The sequence below is a fragment of the Oncorhynchus mykiss genome, chromosome 15 (assembly GCF_013265735.2).
Source record: "Oncorhynchus mykiss isolate Arlee chromosome 15, USDA_OmykA_1.1, whole genome shotgun sequence".
Lineage (NCBI taxonomy): Eukaryota > Metazoa > Chordata > Actinopteri > Salmoniformes > Salmonidae > Oncorhynchus > Oncorhynchus mykiss.
Window position 1 is genome coordinate 46,829,392 of NC_048579.1, and position 22,544 is coordinate 46,851,935.

General features: G+C 41.2%; 1 protein-coding gene across 2 annotated transcripts in view; it reads right to left on the reverse strand.

The window, feature by feature from the left end:
• tafa5a (TAFA chemokine like family member 5a) overlaps positions 1–22,544 on the reverse strand; it is a 172,845-nt gene that overhangs the window by 7,136 nt on the left and 143,165 nt on the right. For both annotated transcript variants that reach the window (XM_021563372.2, XM_021563373.2), the window contains exons 3-4: positions 12,809–12,936; positions 816–1,013 (exon numbers count right to left, since the gene is read on the reverse strand). In XM_021563372.2, coding sequence (XP_021419047.1) covers positions 1,005–1,013; positions 12,809–12,936 — 137 coding nt within the window. In that variant the 3' untranslated portion in view covers positions 816–1,004. The remainder of the gene's footprint in view (positions 1–815; positions 1,014–12,808; positions 12,937–22,544) is intronic.

Genomic DNA, 22,544 nt, shown 5'->3' on the forward strand with positions numbered 1-22,544 from the left:
ATCTAAACCTTTTTTTCTGAGTGTAGGTAGCATACTACGTTGGCTATTTCTGCTATTCTATACAGTATCATCTCACTCACCACCTAATTGTTTATGTCTTTAAGGGTTTTCAGCCCACGTAACTCCAATTAGTCTGAACCTAGACATACAGTACTATCTGAGATACATATAGGATGGCTGAATGAACAGAGAGTAAACATAAAGAAAACATAAAACCGAGACTGAGACTATCGACTGTACAGTTTGTACTTTACGAATAATATTGTGAAAAAGCACCGTCTTGCTTTACACAACGGGCTTCATTCATTTTCATGACAAGATAAGAAAGATTTAGTCAGAGACGTGTCTGTTTCACCAAGACATGCTGGCAGTATCTAGACCAGTCTATATGGTTCTGGTAGTATACTGTATGTGTGTGTGTGTGTGTGTGTGGTGTCTCGTTCATTCCTCTGTGTGGATACATGGCTCTGGGTGTAAAAATTGAAAAAACAACATATACGACATGTCAATATAATGGTACAGAACTCAATGGCTCTTCCTAATGCTATACACATGGATTTTTTTGTTGTTGCAAAACGGACTCTGGGGGCCTTTGAGCTCAAGGCGTGGAGTTTCTACACTTCCATAGAAATCGAATTGCAACACTAATATATAATATTATATTATTACCAGTGTATCTTAGTGCACACTTGTCAACATCATGCTGCAATACTATCATTCTGCCAGAATCATAAAAATAACATTGGTTAGGTTAGACATTTGTTTTCCCGTTATGCTTTGATGCTGATTCCTGTGTTGATGAATTCATTCTGTACCTTGCTTTGTGGATAATGCCCACTGTGGTTTAGAGTTGGTTGTGTAGGTTGTTCATGTCTGTAGTAATGGACCAGTGGTGGTGGTGGTGGTTGGTGGTATGGTCTGAGGTTGTCTGTCATGGTCATCAATGCTCTCCTCCGCCATGGTACTGTTAGCGGAATGGAGGACCCACAGGGACTCCAGTCACGTCATAGAGCCTGGAGGGAAATTACAGAGGGGAGGGAGAAAGGGAGGAGGGAAGGAGTCATTTAGTAGTTTTCAAACCAGAGTGTTACCACAATTGACCAAAATAATTAGAGCAATATGCCCCACAGGTCAAAAGCCTACTGTGCAGCTTCCGTAAAGAAGAATACAGTAACAAAACAATCTGTGTGAGATCTCTCTACAAATCTTCCAAACCATAAAATACTTTTCAAAATGAAGGTGATGTGTGTGTGTGTGTGTGTGTGTGTGTGCGTGTGTGCGAGTATGTACCTCTTTCTAGCTAACGGTTTGAAGCGTGCACGGCTCCTCCATGCAGTTTCGGACTAGGGAGGGAGGCATGGCGGTGGTGGCTAATGGTTTGCAGCGGCTGAGCCTGTTTGCATGGCAGCCGGAGCATCTGTCCGCTCTGCAGTGATTCTGTTAAAGCCTCAACTGGATGTGTCCTGCACGGCATGCCAGCCATGTGTGTGTGTGTTCTGTCGTACCAGCCGGGCCCAAAGGGATCAATTACACAGCAAGGCAAGGCAGGCCGTATCGTATCAAACCCTGCACTACCAGCACCACACCGCCGGGAATCCTTCCAGTATACACAGCCTGCAGTTCTATACAGCCTCTAATGAGTTAGCTAGGACTGGGACTGTGGATGATCCAAATCCAAGGGATGCGTTACACACTCTGTTCAACACAGTCATACAGTAGAAATACACTCTTCGAAAAAAGAGAACACGTTTTTTTCCCTAAGAGGGTAGTGTGTGCGAATATAAACCAAAAAAATGTATTCCCATTCAAAATTATATTTTCCCTAACCTCTAAACCTGAACCTAATCATAACCCTTAACCTCACCTTAACCCCAAAATGCTAACCCTAAAACTAAACCTAACTCCTAAATCTAACCCCTAACCCTGATTCTAACTCTAACCCTCATTGTAAACCTAACTCCTAAATCTAACCCCTAACCCTGATTCTAACTCTAACCCTCATTGTAAACCTAACTCCTAAATCGAACCCCTAAGCCTGATTCTAACTCTAACCCTCATTGTAAACCTAACTCCTAAATCTAACCCCTAAACCTGATTCAAACTCTAACCCTCATTGTAACCCTAACTCCTAAATCTAACCCCTAAACCTGATTCTAACTCTAACCCTCATTGTAACCCTAACTCCTAAATCTAACCCCTAACCCTGATTCTAACTCTAACCCTCATTGTAAACCTAACTCCTAAATCTAACCCCTAACCCTGATTCTAACTCTAACCCTCATTGTAAACCTAACTCCTAAATCGAACCCCTAAGCCTGATTCTAACTCTAACCCTCATTGTAAACCTAACTCCTAAATCTAACCCCTAAACCTGATTCAAACTCTAACCCTCATTGTAACCCTAACTCCTAAATCTAACCCCTAAACCTGATTCTAACTCTAACCCTCATTGTAACCCTAACTCCTAAATCTAACCCCTAAACCTGATTCTAACTCTAACCCTCATTGTAACCCTAACTCCTAAATCTAACCCCTAACCCTGATTCTAACTCTAACCCTCATTGTAAACCTAACTCCTAAATCTAACCCCTAAGCCTGATTCTAACTCTAACCCTCATTGTAAACCTAACTCCTAAATCTAACCCCTAAACCTGATTCAAACTCTAACCCTCATTGTAACCCTAACTCCTAAATCTAACCCCTAAACCTGATTCTAACTCTAACCCTCATTGTAACCCTAACTCCTAAATCTAACCCCTAAACCTGATTCTAACTCTAACCCTCATTGTAACCCTAACTCCTAAATCTAACCCCTAAACCTGATTCTAACTCTAACCCTCATTGTAACCCTAACTCCTAAATCTAACCCCTAAATCTGATTCTAACTCTAACCCTCATTGTAACCATAACTCCTAAATCTAACCCCTAAACCTGATTCTAACTCTAACCCTCATTGTAACCCTAACTCCTAAATCTAACCCCTAAACCTGATTCTAACTCTAACCCTCATTGTAACCCTAACTCCTAAATCTAACCCCTAAACCTGATTCTAACTCTAACCCTCATTGTAACCATAACTCCTAAATCTAACCCCTAAACCTGATTCTAACTCTAACCCTCATTGTAACCATAACTCCTAAATCTAACCCCTAAACCTGATTCTAACTCTAACCCTCATTGTAACCCTAACTCCTAAGCCTAAAAAATATTTTTTCCTTGAGGTCCGGCGAAATGTCACAAATGTTTTCCTTATTTACTACACACACACACACACACACACACACACACACACACACACACACACACACACACACACACACACACACAGTGCTTGAGGCATCACAACAGACCCGGGTTCGATCTTGGGCTGGCCGCAACTGGGAGACCCATGAGTCGGCGCACAATTGGCCCAGCATCGAGCAGTGTGTCAAGAAGCAGTGTGGCTGGGCAGGGTCGTGTTTCGGAGGATGCATGGCTCTCGATCTTTGCCTCTCCGGAGTCCGGACAGGAGTTACAGCAATGGGACAAGACTGTAACTACCAATTAGATATCATGTAATTGGGGTAAAAAAAAACACTGTGGGATCATCCTTTCCTCACAATTTTCTCAGTCTTAACACACTGAGTCCTTCACTTCCTTGATTAGCAACCTCTCCACACCACGTATGCTGCTGTGAAACAGCCCTGATTACAGTGTGGTGCATAATCACAGGCTTTCTCTCAGTGGATGCCACCGACACCACTCTCTATTATGTAGTTAAATACCCCAATCAGGAGCGAGCTAATGGATTCACTGATTAAATTCATCAACTGCCACTTAAGAGGCTACCCCTCTATGTATGGTACAATCAGTGTGTGTGTGTGTGTGTGTGTGTGTGTGTTTTAGTTTATTAGGATCCGCATTAGCTAATGCACATGCAGCAGCTACTCTTCCTGGGGTCCACACACAATGCACTGTGGCAGTTATATGTGTGTGTGTGTGTGTGTGTGTGTGTGTTCACGCATGGCTACCCCTCCATGTATGGTAGAATCAGTGTGTGAAGACAAGATGCAGCAAGTGCCTTTTAGGCCGAAAAAAGAAAGTGTTCGTGGTGTTAAATCGTTTTCACTGAGTCAGAAGGTTCAATTGAGACAAGCCTCATTCTCCATTTTTTGACTCAATGTTTGTTCTAAATGGAACTTAAAGTCTGAACAAATCTTTGAGAAATGAGTTGGATAACAAGTGAATGTTTTGGTAAAGCTTTGAGGGATAGCTTTTAGCTGAGGAAGTGTAAACATTAATGCGCATGGCTTGGATATACTGTGTACTGCTTTGTTGTATTCAACCTCAAGAACCACTGCATGGTGTTCCCAAAGAAGATTTCCGCCAGGAGAATGTATCACTTCCTGCCAAGATGAAATGTTCTCTTGAAAACCTCAGCCTTCTCACAAAGGTAAAAGGGTCCAGAACCATGAAAGACAATGGCCACTACCTGATGTGCTCCAATTTGAAAAAATTGTATCTGTCAGACTGATGGGTTCAAGCTTTTTCTTCCCACTTCTTGTCTCTCTCTCTCTCTCTTCCTTTACCTTCTCCCAAACTCCTTTGAATTGTTTATCCTATTAAATTGTCAAGAAATATTGTCAGATATAACCTAAGGTGATTCTTCTCTCCCTTTAACTTATTTTTCCCAGCATGCATTTGTTCCCTGTGATGAGAGAGTGAAAGAGAGACAGTTCTCTCTGTTTTATCTGCCAGCACAATGGAGGAGACAATGATGTGAAGCATCCACAGAGAGAGAGAGAGAGAGCAATAAGCAATTTAGCTTAAAGAAATTTAGCTGAAAGAAGGTATCAAGGATGACTGCTGAAACTAATATCATATCACCATCAGAGAGATGTCTCTGAAATGCAGTTAACCATGTTAGACATTAGCGTTTATCTCTGCTGCCGTGTGTGAGAAATACACATTTAAATCCTCCGTGGGGGTATTGGGGTAGGTACAGTACTTAGTGATTGCTAAATTGAACTTTCATTGCATCATGAATACGTAGGTCTTATGGTTAAAAACAACATTGAAAATCAGGCGTCTACGTTAAACAGTTTTGTTATATTTCAGACTTCTGTGACTCTATATATGCCATAATGAGGATTTCTTCTTTTTTTAAGCCCATAACCATGTGTGTGAGGAGTATGCTTCTGTTTCAAAGTAGATTTGTTTAAGACTACCAATAATGACTCTGTGTGACCCTGATTTAGTCCACTGATGGACAAGTTACTTTACCCTACATTTACATGAAGAGGGGCAGAGTCTGGGAGAGAGTGATTGGCATAGCCTTTTTTTTCTATTTTTCTATGCTCTGCAGATGACAAACTGCACTGGCATTTCGGATTAACCATCAACATCCACACACACTGTGAACCACAAAAAGCCTCTTGGCCTCAGAAAGGATCAGAATAGGCCACCAGTATTAAACCAAACAAAAATGATGCATCAATGAGATGGTGGGATTTGAAGAAAAGTCATAGTTTTTACCACATGAATGGAATTGAGTCACTATGTACTGTGAGCTTGGTCAAAAGCCCCAGTGCCTTGTCTGTCCATGTTCACAACCAGCACCTCGGAAAGTGACTGTACATGTCACTCACTCACTGACAGACAGACAGACAGACAGACAGACAGACAGACAGACAGACAGACAGACACTAGAAAGGTGGACAGGCAGGCACGTAGTTAGGCAGGCAATCACGAACCCACACACATACCCAGCCAGTACATCACTTCACCTATACAGCTCATCCCTAGCCAACTATGGCCTCTGACCGTCCATTTGACGTACAATATGGAGCAGCCATGAATACCTGTCATCTCTCAGCCTCTCAGAGCCAACATCAACACAGGATGACAAACAGCCTTCTAACTTGGTTCGAAATAGACTCACCCAACCTTCTATCTATACCTCACATCTGTCAAACACAACAGACGTATAGCTCGGGAATTCTCTGTGTGTTAATGTCTACAGTATGCAATGCTATAAGATGTTTGTGGGGTTCAACTTGCGATATAGGGTAAGAGAGAGACTCGATAATGAACTGTATCAATTGGATTTAACTCTTTGAAAATGATACACGGATATGAGTCACGGCATTGGCGTGACTCGGCGCATCTCTTCAGGAGAAGGAGTAAACAAGTTAGACTCAGCTGATGACTTAAATATGACAGATTAATTAATGATGAGGCCTACGCTGGTCAGAGTTCACGAAGGGCGGGTGGGGAGGCAAATTGGGGAGAGAGAGACAGCTGCGTAACCAATGTGCCCAAATTAACAGTATTAAATTACTAATGAGTGGAGGCAGGATAGTGTTTGCGACACGGGGAGAGAGGGAAGCGACGGTGGGTGTGTGCACTGTAAAACTTTTGCCTGTAAATTTACAGCATTAAACTGGCAGTAGACATGCCAGCTATTTTACTGTAACTGCATGGGATTGGTGCAAGCAGGTTGCCTGCTAGGTAATGTTTTTTCATATCACAGCATATCAAATATATACATTATACATACACTACAGTTCAAAAGTTTGGGGTCACTTAGAAATGTAATTGCTTTTGGAAAAAAAGCCATTTTTTTGTCCATTAAAATGACCTCAAATTTATCAGAAATACAGTGTTGACATTGTTAATGTTGTAAATGACTATTGTAGCTGGAAACGGCAGATTTTTTTAAATGGAATATCCACATGCGTAGGCAAACAGAGGCCCCTTATCAGCAACCATCACACTCCTGTGTTCAAATGGCACGTTGTGTTAGCTAATCCAAGTTTCTCATTTAATTGATCATTAGAAAACCCTTTTGTAATGATGTTAGCACAGTTGAAAACTGTTGTGCTGATTTTAAGAGGCAATAAAACTGGCCTTCTTTAGACTAGTTGAGTATCTGGAGCATCAGCATTTGTGGGTTTGATTATAGGCTCAAAATGGTGAGCAACAAAGACCTTTCTTCTGAAACTCGTCTGTCTATTCTTGTTCTGAGAAATGAAGGCTATCTCATGCCAGAAATTGCCAAGAAACTGAAGATCTCATACGCTATGTACTACTCTCTTCACAGAACAGAGCAAATTGGCTCTAACCAGAATAGAAAGAGGAGTGGGAGGCCCCGGTGCACAACTGAGCAAGTGTACAAGTACATTAGAGTGTGTAGTTTAAGAAACAGATGCCTCACAAGACCTTCAACTGGGAGCTTCATCAAATAGTACCTGCAAAACACCAGTCTCAACATTAACAATGAAGAGACGAGTACAGAATGCTTTTCTTTAAAAAACAAGGACATTTCTAAGTGGCCCCAAACTTTTGAACGGTAGTGTATATACACTGTACATCAAATATGTATGAATAACTTACACTTCTAGAGGCTACAGAGCAAAACATAGCAAATACTCAACCATTGAAGGTTTGAGGCTATTTGACACTCCAATCTGTCCCCTACACACATTTTGTTGTTCGAAAGCTATTAACACATATTAGTTAAATTGGCACAGTACTCACACTCATGGGTGTACCAAAAGTAGCCTCTTAGAAGGCATGCCTCAAAATATGTTAATGACCCAAAAAAACAATACCATGCAACCACTTGAGGCCAAAAGGTTTTTTGTGATCCAGAAGTACAGTACACTGTAAACCCCAAGGCATTTTTAAGTCAAATATTTATAGTAGGTTGTAATCAAAGCCAATGCAATTACTACCAAAAGGTTTTTGTGGTACTGACTCAAAACTAAATGAGAATTCACACCAAATAAATGTTTTAACGGTATAATGACAAATTTTAACTTGCTCTACTGCAGGTGGATATTTTTGGAATTGTTTTTAATAAATGTGTTTTTGCATGTACAGTTGAAGTCAGAAGTTTACATACACCTTAGCCAAATACATTTAAACTCAGTTTTTCACAATTACTGACATTTAATCCTAGTAAAAATACCCTGTTTTAGGTCAGTTGGGATCACCACTTTATTTAAAGAATATGAAATGACAGAATAATAGTAGAGAGAATGATTTATTTCAGCTTTTACTTCTTTCATCTCATTCCGAGTGGACCAGAAGTTTACAAGTTTACATGCACTAAATTGTTAAACTTGGGTCAAATGTTTCGGGTAGCCTTCCACAAGCTTCCCACAATAAGTTGGGTGAATTTTGACCCATTCCCCCTGAAGGAGATGATGTAACTGAGTCAGGGTTGTAGGCCTCCTAGCTTGCACACACGTTTTGGAGCAGCGGCTTCTTCCTTGCTCAACGGCCTTTCAGGTTATGTCGATATAGGACTTGTTTTACTGTGGATATAGACACTTTTGTAACTGTTTCTTCCAGCATCTCCACAAGGTCATTTGTTATTGTTCTGGAATTGATTTGCACTTTTCCCACCAAAGTACGTTTATCTCTAGGAGCCAGAAGGAGTCTCCTTCCTGAGCGGTATGACGGCTGCGTGGTCCCATTGGGTTTATTCTTGCGTACTATTGCTTGTACAGATGAACGTGGTACCTTCAGGCATTTGGAAATTGCTCCCATGGATGAACCAGACTTGTGGAGGTCTACAATTCTTTTTCTGAGGTCTTTAAAAAAAATATATTTCACCACTATTTAACCAGGTAAGCTAGGTGAGAATAAGTTCTCATTTACAACTGCGACCTGGCCAAGATAAAGCAATACAGTGCGACAAAAACAACAATACAGAGTTACATATGAAATAAACAACTAAACAGTTAATAACACAATAGGAAAAATAATAAAGTCTTTATACAGTGTGTGCAAATGGCATGAGGAGGAAAGGCAATAAATAGGCCATAGTAGTGAAGTAATTCAAATTTAGCAAATGAACACTGGAGTGATAGATGAGCAGATGGTGATGTGCAAAAGAGCTAGTGTGCAAAAGAGCATAAAAGTACATTAAAACAATATGGGGATGAGTAGATTGGGTGGGATATTTACAGATGGGCTAGCTGCAGCGATTGGTTAGCTGCTCAGATAGCTGATGTTTAAAGTTAGTGAGGGAAATAGCTCCAGCTTCAGCGATTTTTGCAATTCCTTCCAGTCATTGGCAGCAGAGAACTGGAAGGAAAGGCGGCCAAAGGAAGTGTTGGCTTTGGGGATGACCAGTGAGATATTCCTGCAGGAGTGCGTGATGGGTGGGTGTTGTTAATGTGACCAGTAAGCCTAGATAAGGCAGAGCTTTACCCACCACTGTGACCTGGAGCCAGTGGGTCTGGTGACAAATATGTAGCTAGGGCCAGCCCACTAGAGCTTACAGGTCACAGTGGTGGGTGGTATTTTATTCATTTATTTTTTATTTTACCTTTATTTAACTAGGCAAGTCAGTTAAGAACAAATTCTTATTTACAATGACGGCCTGGGTTAACTGCCTGTTCAGGAGCAGAACGACAGATTTGTACCTTGTCAGCTCGGGGGTTTGAACTTGCAACCTTCCGGCTAGTCCAACGCTCTAACCACTAGGCTACCCTGCTGCCCTGCCGTATAAGGGGCTTTGGTGACAAATGGATGGCACTGTGATAGACTGCATCCAGTTTACTGTGTAGAGTATTGGAAGCTATTTTGTAAATGACATCATAGAAGTCGAGGATCGGTAGGATAATCAGTTTTACGAGGTATGTTTGGCGACGTGAGTGAAGGAGTCTTTGTTGCGAAATAGGAAGCCGATTCTAGATTTAATTTTGGATTGGAGATGTGTAATATGAGTCTGGAAGAAGAGTTTACAGTCTAGCCAGACACCTAGGTATTTGTAGTTGTCCACATATTCTAAGTCAGAACCGTCCAGAGTAGTGATGCGAGTCCGACAGGCGGGTGCGGGCAGCGAACGGTTGAAAAGCATGCAATTGGTTTTACTAGCATTTAAGAGCAGTTGGAGGCCACGGAAGGAGTGTTGTATGGCATTGAAGCTCGTTTGGAGGTTAGTTAACACAGTGTCCAATGAAGGGCCAAATATATACAGAATGGTGTCTTCTGTGTAGAGGTGGATCACATGCAGCAAGAGAAAGAGGTGGATGAGGGAATCACATGCAGCAAGAGCAACATTGTTGATATATACAGAGAAAGGTGTCGGCCCGGGAATTGAACCCTGTGGTACCCCCATAGAGACTGCCAGAGGTCCAGACAACATGCCCTCCGATTTAACACACAACTCTGACTGAGAAGTAGTTGGTAAACCAGGCGAGGCAGTCATTTGAGAAACCAAGCCTGTTGAGTCTGCCGATAAGAATACGAGTCAATGAAGACGGCTGCACTGTACTGTCTTTTAACGATGGAGGTTATGATATCGTTTAGTACCTTGAGCGTGGCTGAGGTGCACCCGTGACCAGCTCACACAGCGGAGAAGGTGCGGTGGGATTCGAAATGGTCAGTGATCTGTTTATTATTATTTATTTATCCCCTTTTCTCCCCAATTTCATGCTATCCAATTGTTAGTAGTTACTGTCTTGTCTCATCGCTACAACTCCCGTACGGGCCCAGCAGAGACAAAGGTCAAGAGACATGCGTCCTCCGAAACACAACCCAACCAAGCCGCACTGCTTCTTAACACAGTGCGCATCCAACCCGGAAGCCAGCCGCACCAATGTGTCAGAGGAAACACCGTACACCAAGCGAGGATATCCCTACCGGCCAAACCCTCCCTAACCCGGACGACGCTAGGCCATGGCCCCAAGGACCTCCCGGTCGCGGCCGGCTTCAACAGAGCCTGGGCTCCACTCCAGAGTCTCTGCAGTGCCTTAGACCACTGTGCCACCCGGGAGGCCAGAGATCTGTTTATTAACTTGGCTTTTGAAGACTTTAGAAAGACAGGTTAGAATGGATATAGGTCTATAACAGTTTGGGACTAGAGTGTCTTGGCTGATTTCTTTTGATTTTCCCATGTTATCAAGCAAAGAGGCTTTGAAGGTAGGCCTTTAAATACATCCACAGGGACACCTCCAATTGACTCAAACGATGGCAATTAGCTTATCAGAAGCTTCTAAAGCCATGAATTCATTTTCTGGAATTTTCCAAGTTGTGTAAAGGCACAGTCAACTTAGTGCATGTAAACTTCTGACCCACTGGAATTGTGATAAAAGCGAGTTATAAGTGAAATAATCTGTCTGTAAACAATTGTTGGAAAAATGACTTGTGTCATGCACAAAGCGGATGTCCTAACCAACTATAGTTTGTTAACAAGAAATTTGTGGAGTGGTTGAAGAACGAGTTTTAATGACTCCAACCTAAGTGTATGTAAACTTCCGACTTCAACTGTACATTGAGTGATTGATTGATTAAATGTTAAGCTCCACAAAGATAACAATAAGTTATCTAAACTAATCCAATCATTGAACTTTTGCACCCTTTACTGAAATGGTTGTTCCAGTTTAAATGGCTAGGTAGCTTCCTCTTAACCCTGGCAGTCATTATGAATAGAGGTTGCGGATTAATACAAATTGTAGCTGTATGCCTTATTACTGGCTAGATTCCAATAGAAATTACACATCACTGCAAAGCCAACATAATGTGATTTACAGAAATCCTGGTTGGAAGGTTTATTTGACTATTTTCTTGTAGAAAATAGTAAAAATACAGAAAAACACTTGAATGAGTAGGTGTGTCCAAACCTTTGACTGATAATTGGCTGATATTCATTCGTCTCACCTGACAGCATGAGGTTGGTGCAAAACTGAACATTTAAATCTACAGTAGGCAAAGCTATTACTGTACAGAAATACAGTATGTCAGAGTAATTTTTACAGGAGGTGTCACATTCGTCGTATTGATGAGACCAATATGAATACATACTTCTTTTAATAAAGAAGAAACACTAAACAAAACGAACGTGACGCTATATAAACCGAGTGCTGACAGGCAACTACACATAGACAATAACCCACATAACCAAAAATGGAAAACGGCAACCTAAATAGGATCCCCAATCAGAGACAATGACAAACAGCTGCCTCTGATTGGGAACCAATTCAGGCCACCATAGACCTACATTTACCTAGACATACCAAAACCCCATAGATATACAAAACCCTTAGACAATACTAAAACACACATACCCACCCTCGTCACACCCTGACCTGACCAAAATAATACAGAAGACATAGATAACTAAGGTCAGGGTGTGACAGGACGCTTCCAATTACAGTTAACACCTGTATTTCTCACCATTTTATACATAATGGAGTGCAATCTAGAGCATTAATTCTGTAAAACATATTTAATGTATTTTAATGTGCATTCAACAGTGTTTTACTGTTGTCGTTTAGTGTGTGCGTGAGTGAAGAAAGGGAGAGAGGTTGCTTTCTCTCCCCAAAATACCTGGCCGTGAAGACTCCATCCGCTCCAGTCATTAGCTTTAAGAGTTTACCTTAATTCAAACTAATTAGGAGCGATGAACAGGTAAACAAACCACTGTGTTGTTGGGGAGAAGTAGGAGGGAGCGGAGAAGCGTTTTAGGTACGCTTGCTTAGGTGTACCTGGCTGAGGTTGGATTCATTAATATGAGCATTCTGCTGTCTGCTGCCAGCTAGTGTAGCTAACTCTGGGATGGAACTGTGGAACTGTCGGGAGCTAACTCTGACATGGGAGCCAAGTCATGGCTTGTGGTGTTGTGTAGTGAGTGACTGAGAAAGGGTTCACACTGGGTTAAGGCTACACATTGGTGGTTGATGGAATTAGAATGACTACAATTGACATTCCTATTCAAGTTAACATTCTGGTAATTCTAATTCCAAGAAGTGACCCCCATTATGTGCTTTTAAACATAGTGATAATGAATATACATTCTGTAAATAAGACTCACCGTAGTGGTTTTGACTCTGCCTCCTGGTTGTGTACAAGTCCATCCAGATTTATTGATTAACAGGTCACAGCCCTCATCGTCCAGACATGGGACCATCTCACACCACTGTTTGGTCCGGACGATACTGGCTGTGGAGTGAGGGAGGGAGAAGAGAGGTAGGGAGAGAGGAGAATGGAAAGGGAGATATAGAGAGACATGGTTAACCTCATTTCGGAGGGGTCAAAACACACAACTCTCAGTGTTTAAAACAATAAGCAGGTATTTACATTATTTTCAGATGCTATTTTGGTTCTTTAAACTCAATTGATTGAGGCACTAAAAATAGTTGCCTTCTGGATATATTGCAAGAGTACATGATCTACCAAATAGTTAGCACACAGAGCCAGAGTACTATCAAATATTCTGGTTTACTGAAATCCGCCAGACTCGCTCACCCTACAGATATAGATCTTAATTTGATCACCATGTTGCAGGATAACTTTCCTGCAGTGTATTTGAGGTTAAAAAAGGTTTGTAATTTCTACATAAAAATGTCAGACTTGAAAAATGTATCAACTCCTACAAAAATCTCCAGAAATTATAATCCACATAATAATTAAAATGTCCTGTTGCTGCAGGATTATTTTCCTACTTTAGCAAACTGGCTCAAATTAAGATCCTACATTCGTACATCCAAAATAGTATAATTGATTAGCCACAGAAATTGATGCTTTTTCTACATCAGCTTGTCTGGGGTTGTCTGAGTTTGTGATGATGTACTTCTGAAACGTGTACAAGGGCAGAAAAGTATATTTATCCTTATCCAGCTTGACTGTGGACGAATCAACAGATACAGTACGGAATAATAATAAACACTTCTTCTGAAACCAACCAAACTGGCTGTTAAATCCCAGAGTTTTGTATTTGAGGTAGGCTCTTTGGCGTAGGGACTCATCATAAGCAAAAGTCTAATTTTAAAAAGTAGGACACAGTATTCCCACACCTGCACGCCTTCAGACAAATGGCACCCTCAACTAGCCTTCAGAGAGAGAGAGAGAGAGTTAGAGAGAGAGAGAGTTAGAGAGAGAGAGAGTTAGAGAGAGAGAGAGTTAGAGAGAGAGAGAGAGAGAGTTAGAGAGAGAGTTAGAGAGAGAGAGAGTTAGAGAGAGAGAGAGTTAGCGAGAGAGAGAGAGTTAGCGAGAGAGAGAGAGTTAGAGAGAGAGAGAGAGTTAGAGAGAGAGAGAGAGTTAGAGAGAGAGTTAGAGAGGGAAATAGAGAGATAGAGAGAGAGAGAGTTAGAGAGAGAGAGAGAGAGAGTTAGAGAGAGAGAGAGAGAGCGAGAGAGAGAGAGAGTTAGAGAGAGAGAGAGTTAGAGAGAGAGTTAGAGAGGGAAATAGAGAGAGAGAGTTAGAGAGAGAGAGAGTTAGAGAGAGAGAGAGTTAGAGAGAGAGAGAGAGTTAGAGAGAGAGAGAGAGAGTTAGAGAGAGAGTTAGAGAGGGAAATAGAGAGATATACATCTATAGAGAGAGAGATTTATTTTCCATCTGCAAATGAGTGTGAAACAATGGGAGACGAACGAAAGAGGGTGAATTGTTGCAACAAATTATATCGCCATATTCTGTCATGACACCTATGATATTCAGATCTAGTAATAAACCACATGCAAGAAAGATACATATGTTTTGATCCATTCACAGCAAATTGGCCAGTGTTAATGTTTTTCAATTTAACATTTATAGTGTTGATTCAAGTGTTAAATTAATACTCAGTGGTATAAATGAACCCTGGTGTTGGTGTTAATAACCTGGTAATAACCAGTGTTGAGTGTGAGAGTGTGATTGTTTCAGCATTCCCTCCCCCGTATGCCCCCCTAGGCATAACTATGATAACATAACCAACAAAAAACGGGTCACAACTCCTGCAGCTCTGTCGCACGCTGGGTATGTACATAGTCAATGGTAGGCTTCGAGGGGACCTCTATGGTAGGTATACCTATAACTCATCTCCTGTCAGTAGCACTGTTGACTACTTTATCACTGACCTCAACCCAGACTCTCTCAGAGCATTCACAGTCAGACCACTGACACCTCCATCAGATCACAGCAAAATCCCTGTCTACTTGAACAGAGCACTACTCAATCATGAGGCATCAAAGCCAAAGGAACGGAATAATTTTAAGAAATCCTATAGATGGAAGGAAACCTATCAAAAAACTATTTGGCAACAACAAATTCAATCCCTTTTAGACAACTTCCTGGACAAAAGGTTCCACTGTAATAGTGAATGTGTACTGTAAACTTGGCAGTAAAAACCTAAGCAGTATATTTGGTCTCTCAGCCTCCCTATCAAAACAAAAAAATTCAAAACAGAAAACCGAAGAAAATTAACAAAAATTACAAATGGTTTGAGGAATAATGCAAAAACCTAAGAAAGATATTGAGAAACCTATCTAAACAAAAACATAGAGACCCATTGTAATGGCTCTCATTGGTGGTAGAATGAGTGGACCAAATCGCAGAGTGGAAACTGTTCATGATTATTTATTCCAAAAAAACACTCAAATAAAATAACAGTCAAAAAACGAAAGCGCACAGTTCTGTCAGGCACAGGCACTAAACAGAAAACAAGATCCCACAAACTCAGGCGGAAAACAGGCTGCCTAAGTATGACTCCCAATCAGAGACAACAATAGACATCTGCCTCTGATTGGGAACCACACTCGGCCAAAAACAAAGAAATAGAAAACATAGAATTTCCCACCCGAGTCACACCCTGACCTAACCAAACATAGAGAATAATAAGGATCTCCAAGGTCAGGGCGTGACACCCATAAAATCTGAGCTACGCCTTCACTATGGTGAATCACTAAAACAGTACAGAAATACACTACGGAAAAAGAAAGAACAGCACGTCAAAAATTAGCTCAATATAATTGAAGAATCCATAGACTCTAACAGCTTCTGGGGAAATTGGAGAACACTAAACAAACAACAACACAAAGAGTTATCTATCCAAAACGGAAATGTATGGGTAAACCACTTCTCCAATCTTTTTGGCCTATAACAACAAAAAAACAGCAAAAACATATACAAGATCAAATATAAATCTTAGAATCAACTATTAAAGACTACCAGAACCCACTGGATTCTCCAATTACATTGAATGAACTACAGGACAAAATACAAACCCTCAACCCAAAATGGCCTGAGCTGTTGATGGTATCCTCAATGATGGTATTCTCAAAATCCTCTACTACAAATTCCATTTGGCTGTAATTAAACTCTTTAACATCATCCTTAGCTCTGGCATCTTCCCCAATATTTGGAACCAAGGACTGATCACCCCAATCGACAAAAGTGGAGAAAAATTTGGCCCCAATAACTACCGTAGGATATGCATCAACAGCAACCTTGGGAAAATTCTCTGCATTATCATTAACAGCAGACTCTTACATTTCTTCAGTGAAAACAATGTACTGAGCAAATGTCAAAGTGGCTTTTTACCAAATTATCATATAAGACCACGTATTCCCCCTGCACACCCTAATTGATGATCGTGGACTTCAGGAAAGAGCAGAGGGAGCAGTCCCATATCCACATTGACGGGACAGTAGTGGAGAAGGTGGAAAATGTAAGTTCCTCAGCTTACACATCACGGACACACTGAACAGTTTGATACAGATAGCATGGTGAAGAAGGAGCAACAGCACCTCTTCAACCTCAAGAGGCTGAAGAAACTTGGCTTGTCACCTAAAGCCCTCACAAACTTTTACAGATGCACAATTGAGAGCATCCTGTCGGGCTGTATCACCGCCTGGAAAGGCAACTGCACCGTCCTCACACGCAAGGCTCTCCAGAGGGTAGTGTGGTCTGCACAATGTTTCACCAGGGGCAAACTACCTGCCCTCCAGGATGCCTACAGCACCCGATGTCACAGGAAGGTCACTGCCTGTTCACCCCACTATCATCTAGCAGGCGAGGTCAGTACAGGTGCATCAAAGCTGGGACCGAGAGACTGAAGAACAGCTTCTATCTCAAGGCCATCAGATTGTTAAACAGCCATCACTAACACCGAGAGGCTGCTGCCAACATACAGACTCAAATCACTGGCCATTTAATAAATGGATTTAATAAAAGTATCACTAGTCAATTTCAATAATGCCACTTTAATAATGTTTACATACTCTACATTACTCATCTCATATGTATAGACTGTATTTTATGCCATCTGTTGCATATTGCCTATGCACGGTCATCACGCATCCATATACATATTCCATCCCCTTACATTGTGTGTATAAGGTACAGTGCCTTGCGAAAGTATTCTGCCCCCTTGAACTTTGCGACCTTTTGCCACATTTCAGGCTTCAAACATAAAGATATAAAACTGTATTTTTTTGTGAAGAATCAACAACAAGTGGGACACAATCATGAAGTGGAACGACATTTATTGGATATTTCAAACTTTTTTAACAAATCAAAAACTGAAAAATTGGGCGTGCAAAATTATTCAGCCCCCTTAAGTTAATACTTTGTAGCACCACCTTTTGCTGCGATTACAGATGTAAGTCGCTTGGGGTATGTCTCTATCAGTTTTGCACATCGAGAGACTGACATTTTTTCCCATTCCTCCTTTCAAAACAGCTCGAGCTCAGTGAGGTTGGATGGAGAGCATTTGTGAACAGCAGTTTTCAGTTCTTTCCACAGATTCTCGATTGGATTCAGGTCTGGACTTTGACTTGGCCATTCTAACACCTGGATATGTTTATTTTTGAACCATTCCATTGTAGATTTTGCTTTATGTTTTGGATCATTGTCTTGTTGGAAGACAAATCTCCGTCCCAGTCTCAGGTCTTTTGCAGACTCCATCAGGTTTTCTTCCAGAATGGTCCTGTATTTGGCTCCATCCATCTTCCCATCAATTTTAACCATCTTCCCTGTCCCTGCTGAAGAAAAGCAGGCCTAAACCATGATGCTGCCACCACCATGTTTGACAGTGGGCATGGTGTGTTCAGGGTGATGAGCTGTGTTGCTTTTACGCCAAACATAACATTTTGCATTGTTGCCAAAAAGTTACATTTTGGTTTCATCTGACCAGAGCACATTCTTCCACATGTTTGGTGTGCCTCCCAGGTGGCTTGTGGCAAACTTTAAACAACACCTTTTATGGATATCTTTAAGAAATAGCTTTCTTCTTGCCACTCTTCCATAAAGGCCAGATTTGTGCAATATACGACTGATTGTTGTCCTATGGACAGAGTCTCCCACCTCAGCTGTAGATCTCTGCAGTTCATCCAGAGTGATCATGGGCCTCTTGGCTGCATCTCTGATCAGTCTTCTCCTTGTATGAGCTGAAAGTTTAGAGGGACGGCCAGGTCTTGGAAGATTTGCAGTGGTCTGATACTCCTTCCATTTCAATATTATCGCTTGCACAGTGCTCCTTGGGATGTTTAAAGCTTGGGAAATCTTTTTGTATCCAAATCCGGCTTTAAACTTCTTCACAACAGTATCTCGGACCTGCCTGGTGTGTTCCTTGTTCTTCATGATGCTCTCTGCGCTTTTAACGGACCTCTGAGACTATCACAGTGCAGGTGCATTTATACGGAGACTTGATTACACACAGGTGGATTGTATTTATCATCATTAGTCATTTAGGTCAACATTGGATCATTCAGAGATCCTCACTGAACTTCTGGAGAGAGTTTGCTGCACTGAAAGTAAAGGGGCTGAATAATTTTGCACGCCCAATTTTTCAGTTTTTGATTTGTTAAAAAAGTTTGAAATATCCAATAAATGTCGTTCCACTTCATGATTGTGTCCCACTTGTTGTTGATTCTTCACAAAAAAAATACAGTTTTATATCTTTATGTTTGAAGCCTGAAATGTGGCAAAAGGTCGCAAAGTTCAAGGGGGCCGAATACTTTCGCAAGGCACTGTAGTCGTTGTGAATTTGTTAGATTACCTGTTAAATATTACTGCGGAACTAGAAGCGCAAGCATTTCGCTACACTCGCATTAACATCTGCTAACAATGTGTATGTGACCAATAACATTTGATTTGATTTGTTTTGGCAAACAAACAAACCAAAACAATGGCAGTCTTCTCATGCTTTGATGATTTCAAAAAATCTTTTGACTCATATTGGCATGAGGATCTGCTATATAAATTGATGGAAAGTGGTGCTTGGGGAAAAACATACGACATTATGAAATCCATGTACACAAACTACAAGTTCGTGGTTAAAATTGGCAAAAAAACATACACATTTCTTTCCACAGAGCCGTGGGGTGAGACAGGGATGCAGCTTAAGTAGTGTAGTGCTTCTACACCTGCATTGCTTGCTGTTTGGGGTTTTAGGCTGGGTTTCTGCACAGCACTTTGAGATATCAGCTGATGTACGAAGGGCTATATAAATACATTTGATTTGATTTGATTTGATATAAGACCCACGCTCTTCAGCATATACATCAACGAATTGGCGAGGGCACTAGAACAGACTGCAGCACCTGGCCTCACCCTAGTAGAATCTGAAGTCAAATGTCTACTGTTTGCGGATTATCTGGTGCTTCTGTCCCCAACCAAGGAGGACCTACAGCAGCACCTAGATATTTTGCACAAATTCTGCCAGACCTTTGCCCTGACAAAAATAATGGTTTTCTAACAAAGGTCTAGTTGCCAGGACCACATATACAAATTCCATCTGGACACCGTTTTGACCTAGACTACACAAAAAAACGATACATACCTTGACCTAAACATCAGCGCCACAGGTAAATTCCACAAAGATTCTAACATAAAATTCGACATACCAATTAGGATCTGGCAAAAAATACTTGAATCAGTTATAGAACCCATTGCCCTTTATGGTTGTTAGGTCTGGGGTCCGCTCACAAACCAAGACTTCACAAAATGGGACAAACACCAAATTGAGACTGCATGCAGAATTGTGCAAAAATATCCTCCGTGTAGAATGTAAAACACCAAATAATGCATGCAGAGCATAATTAAGCCAATACCAAAAACCAGAAAAGAGCCATTCAAATCTACAACCTTAAGGAAAACTTTGACTATGTATACTCAGTGAGCATAGCCTTGCTATTGAGAAAGGTTTTATTAGGCACACCTTGCTCTCAAGAGAAGACAGGCTATGTGCATACTGCCCACAAAATGAGGTGGAAAGTGAGCTGCACTTCCTAAACTCCTGCCAAATGAATGACCATATTAGAGACCCATATTTCCCTCAGATTACACAGATCCACAAAGAATTTGAAAACAAATACAATTTTGAAATACCACAGTCTGCCATCACAGCAGCAATATTTGTGACCTGTATGCCACAAGAAAAGGGCAACCAGTGAAGAACAAACACCATTGTAAATATATTTTCCCTTTTGTACTTGAACTATTTGCACATATGACATTTGAAATGTCTTCATTCTGTGTAATGTTTACTGTCATGTTTTGGGGGGGGTTTATTTCACTTTTGTTTATTATCCTCTTCACTTCACTCTTCATGTTAACATATGCTTCCCATGCCAACAAAGCCCTTAAATTGAAATGTAATAGAAATTGAGAGAGAGAGAGAATTGATGCATTTTCAATGTTGCTTTGTGTATCACCAAATTAGCTTGAGATGATTTCACTGCCACACTGCTCACCGCATCCAGAGTGCTTGACATAGGCTTTTCAAAAAGCTGTCCGTCAAATATAAGCTCCCTGCCCGCTCAGACTGTAATTCCAAACATCCTGGTAGTTAGTCATGAGAGAAAAATACATTTTCAGAACGACTGTTAGTTAAGGACCTTTAACACTGTCAGTGTTGCTTTACCACTGGAGAATTTGCTGTCTGACTGTAACTTACAGAGGTCACCTTGAATTCCTATTAGAATCTAGCAGAGATCATAGAAGCAGTTCCCTCCTATTCATGAGACTAGATAAAACAAATGTACTCTTGAAAAAAAAGCATGTTCTGTGAAGCTTTACAATAATGAATGTCATTCTAAGATTAAACAACATTGCTAAACACCATTGACGCATTCTGCAATCAATTGAATGAATGTTTTACATCTGAATTGTTCCATTGCAATAAGAACCACACTGTAGCTATTTGTATCAACACAAAACAACACTTGAACCCAACTCAGCAACCAAATCAGGAGTGTCGTAACATAACACGCCTTCAGACAAAAGGCCTAATCAGTCCTAATTGTGTATCTAATAGAGAAATGTTGAGCACTAGTAATCAATGCTCAATGGGATCCGCTTCATGCCTGTATTCACATTGCGTCATGTCTCTTTCTCTCCCTGTGCTGTGGTTGCTCACACAATGACCACACAAGAGCACTCAATTATGCCCCTTGACAGGCTTCTCTTGCTTTACATTCACATCCATGCACGCTCGTTCACACATACTCACTCAAACTCTACTTTTTTTTTTTTTTTTACCTTTATTTAAATAGACAAGTCAGTTAAGCACAAATTCTTATTTACATTGAGGGCCAACACCGGCCAAACCCGGACGACGCTGGGCCAATTTTGTGCCGCCCAATCATGGCCTGTTGTGATACAGCCTGGATTCGAACCAGAGTGTCTGTAGTGACGCCTTCGCTGCGCAACTCAGGAGCCCAACATTTAGGGCCCCCGCCAGCCGCTAGCAGTCATAGACAGATAAATCTATCCCATACAAAACACTGAGGCGCAGTTCATGATGGATACGTTTCAGGAGAAAAAGTAATCGAGCTCAGCCCTTGGAGGAAAGAAAAGAGAAAGAGAGAAAAAAAATGAAAAATGTCCATTCACTGCAGGTGAAATGGGAAACCTGTTGGGAGTCTTTCTCAAGGACTCGCCAAGACAGACGACCCTCAAATGATAAAGACATGCTGTGGAGTCTGACGTGTGTCCTAAATGGCAACCTATTCCCTATACATTGCACTACTTTTGGTCAGAGCCCTATGGAAAAGGGTTCCATTTGTGACACCGACGTTGGTACTGTTGACTAACCCCATTCCGTACAAATTTGCACAACCGCGGCATTCAAGTCTGTACGTTAAATTGTGACGTGTCATGATGTAACGTGCAGCGCGCATAATGCCACTCATTCTGTGTCCTGCAGCCTCTCTTCTCTCGCAGACTAAAACAATAAAGAGATATGGTAAGGGGGGATACCTAGTCAATTGTACAACTGAATATGCATTCATTTTTTTGCGTCATCACCGCAAGCCATCATGACTCTCAAAAGCCGTGGCAGCCGCTGTTTACTTCTGAAGATAACTTTAGCGCCGCCATAAAAACCCGATTCAAGTTCGACACAAACCTTCAAATAGGTATTTAATGACACTATACAAAAACTCTTTGTGGTGTTTTATTTAAATTTTAGAGGTGATAAGTTTGACAGATCGGGTGGAAAAAGACGTTTCCCCACACAACATATCTCCCCTTTTCACTTTTCACGCAGTAGGTTTCACTTCCCCACCTGCCATTTCCCCACCCACACGCACACACGAGCGCATGCACACAGGCACAACGCACACCACAAACCACTAACAGCTCATTGAGCCATCTGACAACATTTGAATCAGATTCAGCCTGCATCTGTAACACCCTCCACATGTCATGATGCCATTTATTCTACACACTATCTCCTAGCATTCCTGTGTCGTGTCTTTGGCTATGCCGGATTAAGTGATGTGACATGCTATTCTATAAAATAATTTCTCTGTAATTAATATTACCTGATTAAACTAATCATGTACGGGGCA